Raw genomic sequence first — 15001 nt, forward strand, 5'->3', positions numbered from 1 at the left:
TGTTCAGCATGCCCCACATGAACCTTTTCACTCCAAGTGACCCAATATGCCACCACAGGCCAGATCACGCCTGCACCCTTCCTCCAGCTTCCAAGTGAAGTTGAGCCAAGAGGAATCCTACCAGCTTAAAAAATCTAGATAGACTGCTACCTCCTCCAGGACGTCCTCTCTGAGCACCCCAGTTGGAAGTGACATTTTCTCCTCTGCGCTGTCATATATCACCAAAGAATACAGCTTGTATAAATACCAAGTTCCTAGAGGGCAGTAATGGATTCGTTCTCACATCTGCTGAGCAAGTACTATTAAATAAGCACCAGGCATGGTGCAAGCCACCAGAATTACAAAAATGACAAAAATACCGTCCCTACCCTAGAGGAAGTCATACCTTAAGCAGGGGAGATGGAGATGTAATTTATACTCATTATGATACGAAACATGCCCTATAATCCAGGTGTACAAAGAACAAAGGGACTGATTAATTAGGAGGAGGGGTAATTTGAGAAGCAAATGTCCTTCAAGGAGGATAATATATTTGCTACACTATCTTAGAAGATTAAAACAACTTCATGCCCTGAAAGTTCCCTAGGGTGTGTTAATACCTAATAATACTTGTGGAATGAATAAGTTACATTTAGGCTTAGAACTCAGCATTTTCATTGTGTACCTAAGGTGTCTGGGGGGTTAAAGAATTCTAATTACTTAATAAAGGTATCATATTTAGTATCAGTTATAGCCCAACTACTAGTCATAGAAAAATTATTTAACTTCATTCAAATTATTCTCTGGGTACTCTACTAAAAACAAAATATTATACCTTAAGAATCATAAATGCACACTCCTTCAGGTTAACAATAAAACTGATCTTTTGAGACAACAAACAGTGTTAGTATTTTCAAATACCCATTAAGGAATTGTGTAATCAGGATAATATAACAATCAGTCACTATAAATGCGGATTAACTGTATTTTCATAGAGGACACTAGCTATTTCCCTCAGGCTGATAGTCAGGAAAAGGACAAGAAAGCAGGCAACCTCACTTTCCTCCCTATTCTAGACTTTGTTTCTAAAGCATCAATCTATCACAGAATAGCTCAACCTCTTCAGCTACTCTATAGCTTCCCTTACTATCTGTCCTCAGTACCCAAACTCCTTCAAAAAGTACCCGGTAGAAAAGGCAGTCAAGACCCAGAAAGGTATGGCATATGACTTTTAACTTCACCCTGAAATTTTAAAAAATGTTTAGCTTATCTTTTTAGGACTAGTCCCCTGCAGCTATAGGCTGGAGAAATGGTAAATATCAGCAGTAACGATCACCAGGTCAAGTAAAACTGCTCTGTGTTAAAGGATCTGGAGGAGACACTCTACCTGAGTAAATGAAGTAAACTTGGTCCCTCTGGTTTCTAGAGTTTCATCACGTTCTGTGTTCTCTCTCCCACTACCCCCTTCTGGTTTAGAGTAAGAGGTATGAACAGGCTGCCGTCTGAGGAGATGGTGGGCTACCCTGCAAAGAACAAGGAATATCCTGAGGTTTCCTGAGAACAAACAGTAATATCCCGGCTTCAAACTGTCTCTGGAAGTCACTGCATCACAGTGGTTTCACTGGGGCTGGGACCACCACCTAGAAGCAACTGGAACGGTGTCGGGACAGGGGAGGGCGGCCCTTTCTGGTTGTCACAGTGAAGCTAAATACCCTGTATGTGGGACAATCCCCCACTCCAAAGAGAAGTCCAGCCCCTTTGCCAGCGGTACCCTCTTTGAGGAACACTGAGGGAGCTCCTTGAGGTAGAGACACTGTCTTAATGAATCTCTGTAAAGGAGCCCCTCATTCTTTAGCATCTAACCAAACACCCATAGTCATCAGACAAGGAAGGAAAGAAAGAAGGGAAGGGAGAGCAGTGATTACGGACTTTCTAAATCCCTGTTCTGCCATCGAGAGTGGCATGGCCTTGGACAAGTTACTTTACCTCTTTGAATAGGTTTCCTCGTCTATAAAAAGGGGGTAACAGCTGCCATCACCATAGCTTTATTGTCAAGATCAAGTAAGAGAGAACATGTCCAGGACTTAGTACAGTACTAGCAGCTGTTCAGTAAATGTTAGTTTTTTCCCTTTTTCTTCCCCCTGAAATTGCCAGTTGCCTGTATCCTGATGTCTTGTAACATCCAAAGGTTGGTTCTCTTTACAATGTTGCAAGCGAGTTGGTAATGCAAGCGAGTTGGTAACGTGAACAAAAATGAAAGAGTAATTGTTCCCTCCGCCTCCATTATTATCTTTGCCAGCACACACACGGGTCACTGAAGCTTGATGGCACAACGGTGCTGTTATCAAGTGAACTTTGGAAACCTGTAGCACAGGGCAATGCTGTGCACTCCGGAGCCACAGGTTTCCAAGAGTCCCACAGGGACAGAGAAAAGGGGTGTCATTTTTACCCACATCTCTCCGGGGAGAAAAGCCTTTATTTTTCAGGATCAATAGAAGAGGTGTTCCCCCAGCTCTTCTTAAGATGCTTTTCCTCCTTTCTGAACCTCCCCCCAAGTTCAAGACCCAGAGGCCCAAGTCCTTCAACAACACCAAAAACTTCCGTATATAATCAATCCTGCCCTGGCATCCCAGGGGCACCTCATGGGGGAAGGGAGCACAGAACCTACCAATAGTGGGAATGCTTATCGAATCTGGGAACTCCCCTAATGGAATCTCCATCCGCACTCTTGAGAGGAATTCCTAACATTTCATTATTATTGAATCACTCTGTGGTCACATATGTGCACTCTGCTAACCAGAAGAAATATATAGCATAAAATGTGCCATGCAAGTCAGAATAAAGTAGGCACTGCGGTCTAAGGGGATTCCCATGCAACTTGCCCCCAAGCAGGTGTGAAAAGTGCCCCAAAGGCAAAGCATCATGTCTGGTCTAAGGTTCCTGAAAAGAAGATGGTTTGGAGAAAAGTGCAAGGACTCTGATGGCAGAGAATGCTCCAGTGCCAGCTCTAGCTCTTACCAGCTATGTGACTGCTTTGGTCATTTGCCCATGGCACTCAGATCCCTTCCCCATCCATCCCCAGGCTCCCTTGCCATGTGGCTTCCAACTACATTCCACCAAGGGTCTGCGAGAGGGGCGGGGGACACTGGAGAGATGCTGGATGGGAGGAGGCAGAGCCCCTCTCTCAGTGGCCCCAGCTCCTCACTCGGTCCAGCTGCGGGAGGGCCGGTGAGGTCCTGGAATTCCACCTCCCCTCTCTGCCCCTCCAGCTCTAGGGCTGGCAAGTGGTTTCCAGAGGCTGCTAATCTCTGGGTTGTCTGGTTTCTCGGCTCTCCCATCACCTATATAATTAATTTCCTATATAAAATCCTTCTGCTTGAAATACCTCATGTGGTTTCCAGTTCCTAAACCAAACTCCGGACTGCTTAACCTCTCCAAAGAGTTTTCTCAATAATGACAAAACCTACCTTAACAGGGTTGTTAAAAGAACTAAAGATAATGAGTGTAAACACAGCACAAGTAAATACTCCCAAAAATGCTTTCCCTTTTCTCACATGAAGGACCTAAGTACAAGCTGCATGTTGAGGAGCAAATCGAAATGTTACAGAAGAGACCAAAAAGCTATATCCCTCCTGGGTTCATTAAAAGGAATCCTTTAAACTAGTTTTCCTTTTCCTCCCAACCTCTCCCCCTTTACTTCTAGAACCCTTTTTCCAAGTGGAAGGTTACCTGGAATCTCCCCACTCTCAGTCCACTGCCCCAAGGATTCTCCCAAACGTGCAGCCTGGTAAAGAAGTTTCCAGCAGAGGGTGAACCTCTGTCTCTGGAGAAGAAAGAACCTGAACCCACAGTTTGGTTCTCATTCTTGGCCTCGTCTCAGCTTGGGAAGCAGCAGAGAAAGAACATACGAGCTGGGGGTAGCACTAAGCACACCGGCCCCGCTCCTGTCCTCTGGGGTTGGTTTCTCAATGTACATTTTAAATATGTTTCATTGAGAAGTACCAAGAACAAAAATAACTTCTTCAAAAACTGGCAATTTTTTCTATTACAAGAAAAAAAGATAGTTTTTATTTTTGGTGGTTTTCATTACCAGGATTGTAATGATTAAAAGAATTTTATTTTTTTGGCTAGGTCAAAAAAATTCATGGTTCTTCAACACGCTCTAGCCACAGCAGCAAGACTCCCTGGCTCCAGGACTGTAAAACCCACCAGCAAAAAGCACAGGTTCTTAATAAGCCAACCCTCAGGCACCTGGAGAAGCGGTGCACGCCCACCTTGGGTCACACCCCTGTTCCGATTCTGTTCACAGAAGGCCTCAGAACCTGATCAATCATTGCTCCCTGTATTCTAATCCCTTAGAATTGCCGGGGGGATAGGCTGGGTTCTGCATCCATGTAATCCATACAATTCTGTGCTGAAGCAGAGCACACACAAGACTGTCAAGTCTGGAGTAAAGCACATTTCTATACCGTTTAGCAGCAGGCCCCTTACATACACAGTTAATACTGTCCCTGCCTCCCAAACAGAATTGGGGGTGGGCACTAACCCACCCCAAAATCAGCTACATCCAGGAAAGGGAAAGGGCATTTAATGCGAAGAATGATTCACTGAAATACAAGTATGCACTGCAAATACCGGTAACACCAAAATCCTTCTGTTTTAAGGTACTTTAAACACATAGGTACATCATTCAGCACAAAACAAGCGAAAGAACAGGACTGTTTTTTAAATCTTAAAACAATAATAGGAGGGACAAGTTAAAAGAATTTCAAACTACTGATGACTAGAATTAGAAAAGCAGGCAGCTTCCCGAGGGCAGACTAAATGTACCCCCCCATCAGGTGATGGCCGGAGGAAGACTGGACCTGGGCCACAAAAAGAGGGGCCTGGCAACACTGGAGAGAGGTCACGGCTGGCTTGGGGCGCCCACGCCCTGCTGGCCCTGTTCCCACCCTGTCTGCAAGGCAGGGCTGAGGCAGCTTCAGAGGGCCCTGAACCAGACCCTCGAGTGTGGTGCACGACACACACACACACTCGCAAACAATTCAGAAGTTAGCCCCAGTTTCCAAAGTGTAAACCAGAAACCATCCAGGTAAGTACAAACGATAACCACTGTGGTCAGAATGTAAAGTTGACTTTACCAAGTATATACAGAGAATCAAAAAGCTGAGTTGCTAAAAGTGGCCTTGTAGGTGTAAGTTTTTTGTTTTTTAATGGAAGATAGAGGCCCAGGGATGCAGAGCTCAGAGCTTCCTCTAGGAGGCAGTGTTGGGTCCTGGCCTCCAGGCTCTCCAACCTCCCCAGTGCCCTGCATTGGTCCTCACTGCCTTTTCTACGTGATTGCCAAATAATCTACGCTGCAGGTTATCACTCGCCACACTCCTGACCAAACACACTTCTACTAACCCACTTGGGGAAAACCTTTTGATAATAAAATTATCACCCAAATCTCCATGAGGGATTAAAGAGCTCAAATTATATTTACTGAATTTCAAACATTCACCAGGCATCTTAAACACATCTCCCAGATTTAGGTATTAATCTTAAGGCTGTGAAGGTCAGTGATCAAATATAAAAACACTTCCTTTCATGAATTAAGCAACATCCTAACCAGATTTTCTAAATCACTATATAAATATAAATACCTTTCATGGGTACCAAGCACTGTGCCAGCTTCTCTAGGGTACTGGTTCTCAAAACTAATTGCACAAAGGAATTCCTTCCAAAGCCTGAAAAGATATTGATGCCTGGGTCCCACCCCCAGAGATTTTAATGTAATGAGGTGGTAAGGCCTGGGCATCAGTATTTTAAATACTGATGGTGACTCTAATATACAGTGAATTTTAAGAACCATTACCACAGGGAACAAAAATATACACATAAAGTAGAAACAACCCAAATGTCCATGAACTGATAAGTGGGTAAATAAAATGTGGTGTATCCATATAATGGAATAGTATTTGGCAATAAGTACAAAGTCCTGATATATGCTACAATATGGTCAAACTGTGTAAACATGTTAAGTGAAAGAAGCCAGTCACAGAGAACCACACATGCTATGATTCCATTTATATGAAATATCCAGGAGACAAATCCACAGAGAGAGAGAATAATGAGTGCTTACCAGGAACTAAGGGAGTTTGGGGGAAATGGGGTGTGACTGCTAATGGATATGGGGTTTCTTTTCGGGGTGATGAAAATGTTCTAAAATTGATTGTGATGATGGTTGTACTACTCTGAATACACTCAGTCACTGAACTGTCCATTTTAAATGAGTGGACTGTATAGTATGCGGATTACATCTCATAAAGCTGTTTAAAGAGGAGAGAAATATAAATTCTATGCCCAGCTCTCAAGGAACTTAAAATCTAGCTGTAGAGGAAAAAACCATAGATACATACATAAGACAAGTATCAGAGATTTTTTTAAAAAGCAATTAGAGAATTGCCTAATGCAGAAAATAAAAACTCTAAGTTCAGAAGAAGGTTTCAAAGCCAAAATGATCTGATAGTTTTCTTTTCTTACCCAATCATTCTTCTCTGATTTGAAGAAAAGCAATGGAGAGTTTGGATCTCATCAGTATGCTGCCGATATCAAAGGCCCCAAAGTTTCAATTTCCAAGTTTGTGAGAAACGGAATGACTAACTTAGCATTGCCAGGGAATTTTTTTAATCCTTCAGGATACAGGCTGTTGGGAGTTCCCTGATGGTCTAGTGGTTAGGATTCTGGGCTTCCACTGCCGTGGCCTGGGTTCAATCCCTGGTCAGGGAAGATCCCAGCAAGCCTTGCGGCATGGCCAAAAAAATAAACAACAACTAAAAAAACAGAATACAGGCTGTTGATGGATTACAGTGACTCTCAATTATCAACAGGGTCTTTGAAAGATGAATTTGGTGCTCTATATACTTCTTACGTCCCGGGTTTGTCTTCACTTCTACCAGAGTTTGGGCCAAATAAACTTACATGCTCACACACAAAGGAAGATTTTCATATATAAGGCTCTGTGATACACAGGTGTTACAGGACATATGCCATAAAAACGATAGGTTCAAGTGCTTCCTATCCTCGGTGTTCCTAAAATTCTTCGTACTAATAGTTAAAAAGTGTTTACTGTGGGAGGGGCTAACCCAGAGAAAATTCCTACTTTAGGCAAGATAGGATTTTGTTTAGCAATCTTGTTTTGTCTTGGCAGGGAAAGTTAGTGTAAGAACACCATTTGTATTTTTCTAACACTTTTTGGGAACGTTATACATTTGAATATATGTTTTGCTTTCATTTCCAGAAAACATACCATTATCAATGAAAGAAGGCTTGGCCTGTATCTTAGAACCTCTTTAATAAATGTTTGTTAGAGCATATTTAAAAGCAGGTGGTAATTACATTTTTAAAACTCCTAGAAATCTTATTATCAAAATATAAATTCTGTTCTCCATCTTACAGTAAACTTAAACATATAGCCATTGGTGAAGGAAGCAGGTTGAATTTAGTAAATTTAGTATTTAGTATTTAGTAAATACTAAATCTGTAAATCTGTCCTGCTATACCCTGGTGTGCAACAAGAGATTCCAGCAAACTTTCAGAAGCGGCTTGACCACTGTTAAATACCCTGGGATTAGTCAGACCAACTTTTAAGGCAAATCATCCACTGAAACCTAAAAAATCCTGCAGCATCCTTAACTCAGACAAATAAGACAATAATTCCGAAAACAATTTGTTTAATAATAAGGACTAAGAAATAAAGTATTTAATTTTGAAATGTACTGTTCTCAAAACCCCAAGAAAGCTTCAATTAGACAGACCTGAGCCCTTGTGCTTGCTTCAAATCAGAAATGCCAGAACAGGAGATTAGTGTTTAATGTGAGCCAACAGGTTTCTACTAGCTGTTTTCAACTCAAATTCTCCCCATTTTTCCCACTTTCCTTCAACCAGGTTTAACCCTGTCTGTCCCACTCTTTACCATATACATAAACATCTTCACTACCAAACTTATTTTTGAACACTATTTCAAAATAAAAAGAGCCAATGTCACTGTTTGCAGATGACATGATACTATACATAAAGAATCCTAAAGAGGCTACCAGAAGAAACTACTAGAGCTAATCAATGAATTTGGTAGAGGAGCAGGATACAAAATTAATGCACAGAAATCTCTTGCATTCCTATACACTAATGATGAAAAATCTGAAAGAGAAATTAAGGAAATACTCCCATTTACCACTGCAACAAAAAGAATAAAATACCTAGGAATAAACCTACCTAAGGAGACAAAAGACCTGTATGCAGAAAACTGTTAAGACACTGATGAAAGAAATTAGAGATGATACAAACAGATGGAGACATATACCATGTTCTTGGATTGGAAGAATCAATATTGTGAAAATGACTATACTACCCGAAGCATTCTACAGATTCAATGCAATCCCTATCAAATTACCAATGGCATTTTTCACAGAACTAGAACAAAAAATTGCACAATTTGTATGGAAACACAAAAGACCCCGAAAAGCCAAAGCAATCTTGAGAAAGAAAAATGGAGCTGGAGGAATCAGGCTCCCTGACTTCAGACTATATTACAAAGCTACAGTAATCAAGACAGTATGGTACTGGCACAAAAACAGAAATATAGATCAATGGTACAGGATAGAAAGCCCAGAGATAAAGCCACGCACATATGGTCACCTTATCTTTGATAAAAGAGGCAAGAATATACAATGGAGAAAAGACAGCCTTTTCAATAAGTGGTGCTGGGAAAACTGGACAGCTACGTGTAGAAGAATGAAATTAGAACACTCCCTAACACCATACACAAAAATAAACTCACAGTGGATTAAAGACCTAAATGTAACGCCAGACACTATAAAACTCTCAGAGGAAAACATAGGCAGAACACTCTATGACATAAATCACAGCAAGATCCTTTGTGACCCATCTCCTAGAGAAATGGAAATAAAAACAAAAATAAACAAATGGGACCTAACGAAACTTAAAAGCTTTTGCACAGCAAAGGAAACCATAAAAAAGACAATGCTCAGAATAGGAGAAAATATTTGCAAACGAAGCAACTGACAAAGGATTAATCTCCAAAATACACAAGCAGCTCATGCAGCTCAATATCAAAAAAACAACAACCCAATCCAAAAATGGGCAGAAGACGTAAATAGACATTTCTCCAAAGAAGATATACAGATTGCCAACAAACACATGAAAAGATGCTCAGCATCACTAATCATTAGAGAAATGCGAATCAAAACTACAATGAGGTATCACCTCACACCAGTCAGAATGGCCATCATCAAAAAATCTACAAACAATAAATGCTGGAGAGGGTGTGGAGAAAAGGGAACCCTCTTGCACTGTTGGCGGGAATGTAAACTGATACAGCCACTATGGAGAACAGTATGGCGGTTCCTTAGAAAGCTAAAAATAGAACTACTATATGACCCAGCAATCCTACTACTGGGCATATACCCTGAGAAAACCATAATTCAAAAAGAGTCATGTACCACAATGTTCATTACAGCACTATTTACAATAGCCAGGACATGGAAGCAATCTAAGTGTCCATTGACAGATGAATGGATAAAGAAGATGTGGCACATATATACAATGGAATACTACTCAGCCATGAAGAGAAACGAAATTGAGTTATTTGTAGTGAGGTGGATGGACCTAGAATCTGTGTTACAGAGTGAAGTAAGTCAGAGAGAAAAACAAATACTGTATGCTAACACATATATATGGACTCTAAAAAAAAAAAAATGGTTCTAATGAACCTAGGGGCAGGACAGGAAGAAAGATGGAGATGTAGAGAATAGACTTGAGGACACGGGGAGAGGGAATGGTAAGCTGGGACGAAGGGAGAGAGTAGCATTGACATATCTACACTACCAAATGTAAAATAGATAGCTAGTGGGAAGCAGCTGCATAGCACAGGGAGATCAGCTCGGTGCTTTGTGACCACCTAGACGGGTGGGATGGGAGGGTGGGCGGGAGACCCAAGAGGGAGGGGATATGGGGATATATGTATACATATAGCTGATTCACTTTGTTATACAGCAGAAACTAACACAACATTGTAAAGCAATTATACTCCAATAAAGATGTTAAAAAAATAAAAAGAGCCAACAGACCAGGAGAATGTACCAACTAACAAGGCAAATAAAGTTAAACAAAGACTCCAGGAACTAAGAGGTTTAATTAAGAAAAAGGGAAAGAGTCCCTGAAAAATGTGAGGCAGAATCTCGGACACTGATGAAATACCAAGAATTTTAAAAACTATTATTATATTAAGAAATAGTCCTGCCTCTCTAAATTAAACCCCGCTAGGCCTGTGCAACTTGATTAAAAGACCTCCATGTGTTAAGTCCAATTGATAGGTTGTATTTACCTTCACTGTATTCAAGGTCCACCTCCCCTCTCACAAACACAAAATATAAAGTTATTATATTTCTTGGTAACTAGAAAAGGTGCAGAGATTAACCTTTTAAATCCCTGCCTGTCCTTCTCTGAGTTTTTCTCAATTTATCCACTTTTTTAAGTGTAAGAGTTTCCTCCTGTTTAAAGTTTAACTAGTCCTGGTCCAGTTTGGAAGTGGAGTCATTCTACCTAGGTTTGGAGTCAGACTACCTAGGTTTGAATCCCACCTTTGTCACTCAGTAGTTGGGTCACTTTAACCAGAACTCGGGGCGGCTGTAGGCCCCTTTCCTCGCCTAGAAACTGGAGATAATAGTATTTCCCATGGGGTTACTGTGAAATTATGCACGTGAAGCAATTATCATGCTGCCTCGCACACAAGGAAATACTCAATAACTCATCTATGACCATGTTAGTGCCGAACTCTTCCTGAGCCCAAGAGTTTACACTGACGAGTTAACCGCAGATCAAGGAAAAATCAAAGAGGAAACATTATTTATGCAAAACCCCCTTTAAATGTGTTCAGCCAATAGAGAGAAAATTCCCAGAAAAAAAATGTGCTTATAGTGCACAGAGGGTTCTTTTCTTCATGCAGCTCTGTAAGTATAATTCATCCTGAATAAAAATAAAGAAAGAAAACTAATGTATCTGGCTTTCAATGCTTCCTGGTTATCCTGAAGAAAGTCAGGTTTTGAGGTTTTTTTCCCCCAGCATTGTTTATAAAAACCCAAGTTAACAAGAAAGAAAGAGTCCCAAATGGCCCAAGTTATTTTTAATGCAGAAAGACTTATGTGACTTATGTATTTACCCTCCTACAATCTTTCACAATCTATCAAGAGATTTTTTTCAAATATCTAAAAAGTCAAGTTGTTCTTTGCTCAACATTGATTCAGGAGATGAGAAACCTGTCCTATTTTTCTTTAAAAGTTATCTCATTGGTCTAGTCCAAGATCAACTTCATCCCTCATGTACAAAAATACTTTCTCCAAGACACCCTTGAAAAGAGTAATGGATGGTTCCTTCCAGCTACTGGAAATAAAGAATATAAAACTCTCTTTATTGCTATTCATCAACACCTCCTCCGCACAGAGGGTGAAAAACTGTATCCCAGTACCACTTCACACCTGGTGTTTCTTTGACAAAAGGTTAGAATCCACTTTTAACTCTTCAAATCTTTCTGGACTACAAAGATTTAATATGAATTATAGTTATAGGCATGAAATTGATTCCAAATTTTATTCCATTTTTTTTATAGTCTTCAAATATGCAAACTGACGTCTGATTACAAAAGGTGGAAAAGCAGTTACCTTAACAAACGTAATTGGAAAATTCACATTTAAAAGAGAAAGCAGTATAGATGGAATCTTAAATCATACAGTAAACAAAGAAAAAAAAATTTTAATAACACTCTAGGCTACATTCCTGAATCTAGGAAAACTAAAGTCTATTAGCATTATATGTCTTTGGGTCATACAGAGTATTAAAGAAATGGCTATAGGGATTAGTCTTGAACAGCAGCTAAATCGGAAAGCACAATTTACTTCTTCACACTAGTGGGGAGGGGGAATCCAATCCTAATCATTACTAGGGGAAAGTTCAAGACAAACAGCTTTAAAGAAAAAAAAAAAAAGGCACAATTAGTACATTGTCAATAACTCAAAACCTTACTTTAGATCTTCAGGATTAGTCTAAAACGTGACGTTTCAGATCATAAATGTATTTACCGTTCCTAATAAGTTACACATTTCCTTGAACCAAATATTTTTCCAAAGAACCCATTCACACACACACAAAAATTGGAAATAAAAATATCTACTCCTTTAAAAGTCCCTACAAAGTATATACAGAAACTTGTTTTCACATTTGTGACAATTTACAGAACTTGTTAGCAAAGCCTTATGAAACACAGCTGTCCCACCCTCTGCCCTCGCAAATGAAGCAACAAAATAAGAAATCGAGGCAAATTCTCAAACAGAAAAGGAAAACTATATAAAGCACCCAAGGGAGAATCAATATATGAAAGAACAAAATGTAGTTAACAGTCTAAAAACAACAGAAATTCTAATCTACACTCGAAACTCTTACCCTTGACAGCACAGAACAGAATATCCTGCCTTACACATTTTGGAATTACAATTCCGAAACGCTAAATCCAAAAACAAAGCCGCCCGGGGGAAAATAACAATTGCGCAACAGATCAACAGCTCCAACTTGTCCCTTGGCCCCGGCGCGGCAAGGTTTGCACGCTATAAAGCAGGAAAGGGCCAACTGAGGGCCGCCGTGACAGCCAACCGGCCACTGTCACGGCGGCCGAGGCCACGCTCGCGGCGTACGCCCCCGGGAGGCACCACGCCGGGATCGAGAGGCCGGGGGCGCAGCCGCCTCTGACCTCAGAGTCCACTGCCCCGCCGCCACTTCCCGGCGTGTTGCACGGGGAAAACTCCCGGTCTCCGAGCCCGAACCTTTCCCTCGGCGCGAGGGGGCGCGCGGGGCGGGGTTCGGTCGCTGTACGTCGGGGCAGCCTAGCGCGCTAGGCACTTTATGACCTCCTCCCGCCCCCACCCTGGGGACTGGGCATTCTCGCCAAGCTGCCTAAGGGAGAGCCCATGGATGGACCGATCGATTACTTTGCACAGGAGCACCCTCAGACGGCCCAGCGGAGTGAGGGCGCCGCAGCCCGCGCCCGCGGAGGTCATGGGCCGAGGGGCAGCGGCAGAGGAGGGGCTCCGGCTCCCAGCCCAAAGGAGACCTCAGTTCCCCCGAGAGCGGCCCCGTGACTAGGCACATTTTTGCCGGTTCCGAGGCGGGGGAGCCGCACAGCCCCGGAAGGGCCGGGCCGCGCCGGCTCAGACCGCCAGCGTCCGCCCCCTCCTGCCCCGCTGCCTCCGGGCCGCTCAAATTCGGGAGGGGGCCCGGCCGGGGCTCCAGCGGCCCGGGGCGTGGTTAGAGACGCCCTTCGCCCCACGCGCGAGGGCGTAGCCCCCCAACCCCAACACAGTCTCCCTCGGGGGCTGCGGGCGCGCTGTCAGTCCCACCACCCCGTCGCGTCCCCACACCCCTCGCAAGCCCTCTGGTCCCAGCTCCCCTCCCCCGGCCCCAGCGCAAGCGCAGCGGTTCTGGTGCGCGCGCGGCAGCAGCAGTCCCGGCTCAGGCCACAGACGGGAAGAGAGGCCAGCTGCGGCTGTCCCTCCCGGGCCGCGGCTCCCTCGCGCCCCCGCCCCCATCCTGGCACCACCTGCTGGGACGGCAGTCCCGGCGGCTGCAGCTCCAAGTCCATCATGCTGAGCTAGGGACGGTGCTCTGAGGCTCCCCGACGGCGGCCCTGTCCCGGCTGCCGAGGCGCGGTGCAGAGAGGGCGGTACTGGCAGCGGCGGCTTCTCTAGGATCCTAGGAACTAGCTTCTCCGCGACTCGGCCCGACTCGCCGGCCGGGCTCTTGCCCGGCTCCGCCTCCCGACCCCCGGGGGCGGGGCAAGAGCCCAGGCCCTTTCTTCCCCCGCCGGCCGCGTGGGCTGAGCTTCCGAAAATCCCCCACCCCCGCTCCGGCTGACGCAAGAAGCGGGCGGTCCTGGGGCGGGAAAGGGCCGCGGGAGGGGGTAGCAGTGGGCGGCCGCGGGCGGGATGCCGGGAGGAGGGTCGCCTTAGGTCCCCGCTCCCCCGCTCTCAATTTACCCTCCCCGCAAATACAGCCAACGCTGTCCGCCCGCGGGATTAAGAGTTGTTTGCCGAAGGTCGCTGGGGTGCGGGTGCTTTGAAAGTTTAAACAGTTGGAACAAACACGCCTGGAGAACCCGTAAAGGCGCTGGTATCGGAGCTGCGCTTCCCTGATTTGGACTTGCAGAACCTTACCTTGCTTTATCTCACCCCACCGCCCGAGAGTGGCGCCAGCCCCGGGGGCGGGGGCCGGAGGCTGGGACCCAGGCCGAGCGCACCGCGCGCCGCCCTCTCTCCCCGGCTCCCCTCCGGGGCTTGGGCCAGTGGGACTTGCCCGGGGGAAATGAGGACCGCGCGGGGAGTTCGTGCTCGCAGTCACCCTGAACGCCCTCCACTTACTCCCACGCCTTGCACTCTCGTCAGGCTCTAGTCGCCGAGGGCAAATGAAGTCTCTTTTGGTCGGAGAGTGGTCGATGTTGCCCACCCGGAGCGTTCTTTTCCCGCCAGACCGTACACGCCACACCACAGATGGCGTCCTCTAACACCGTGCGATGCTACTACATGTCATACTCCTCATAAGTTTTCTTTTCACGTACTCACGATATAATTTTTAAAATAAAAATCCAAAAGACCAAGTTATAAAACTGTAGTGTGGACCCGTTCTGTGAAAACGTGTACCGAGAAAAAAGATTAAAAGTCGTTCCTCAAAATATTAATGGTTTTAGGATCATGAATGATTTTTATCTTTCTCTTTGTTACTTTAAGTATGTTTTAAATCTACGATGAGTATGTATTACGTTCCACATTAAAAACAATTATTTAAAAATTAATCATTGCCCAGAGAAAACTTCAAGTACTTGAAAACAGGAATATTGTGAAATCTTATGATTTAAAAGAGAGTAGATAAATGGTTTGGTTTTGCTTTTTTCTCTTATGCAATAGCAATCTTTCTAACT

The 15001-nt window shown here is 43.9% G+C and overlaps 1 protein-coding gene across 5 annotated transcripts in view; it reads right to left on the reverse strand.

Moving 5' to 3' along the window:
• NFE2L2 (NFE2 like bZIP transcription factor 2) overlaps positions 1-13862 on the reverse strand; it is a 35567-nt gene extending 21705 nt beyond the window's left edge. For 2 of the 5 annotated variants that reach the window (XM_061185380.1, XM_061185366.1), the window contains exon 1: positions 1367-1502. Coding sequence is in view for 2 of the 5 variants with exons in the window: in XM_061185373.1 (XP_061041356.1) it covers positions 13020-13088 (69 nt within the window). In the remaining 3 variants the exon portion in view is untranslated. Of the gene's footprint in view, positions 1-1366; positions 1503-12477; positions 12604-13019; positions 13132-13627 lie in introns of those variants that run through there. The other 3 variants (XM_061185387.1, XM_061185373.1, XM_061185395.1) reach the window with 3 other exon arrangements.
• Between the last annotated feature and the right edge of the window lie 1139 nt (positions 13863-15001).

Source organism: Eubalaena glacialis, chromosome 1 (genome assembly GCF_028564815.1).
Source record: "Eubalaena glacialis isolate mEubGla1 chromosome 1, mEubGla1.1.hap2.+ XY, whole genome shotgun sequence".
In the NCBI taxonomy this organism is placed as follows: Eukaryota; Metazoa; Chordata; class Mammalia; order Artiodactyla; family Balaenidae; genus Eubalaena; species Eubalaena glacialis.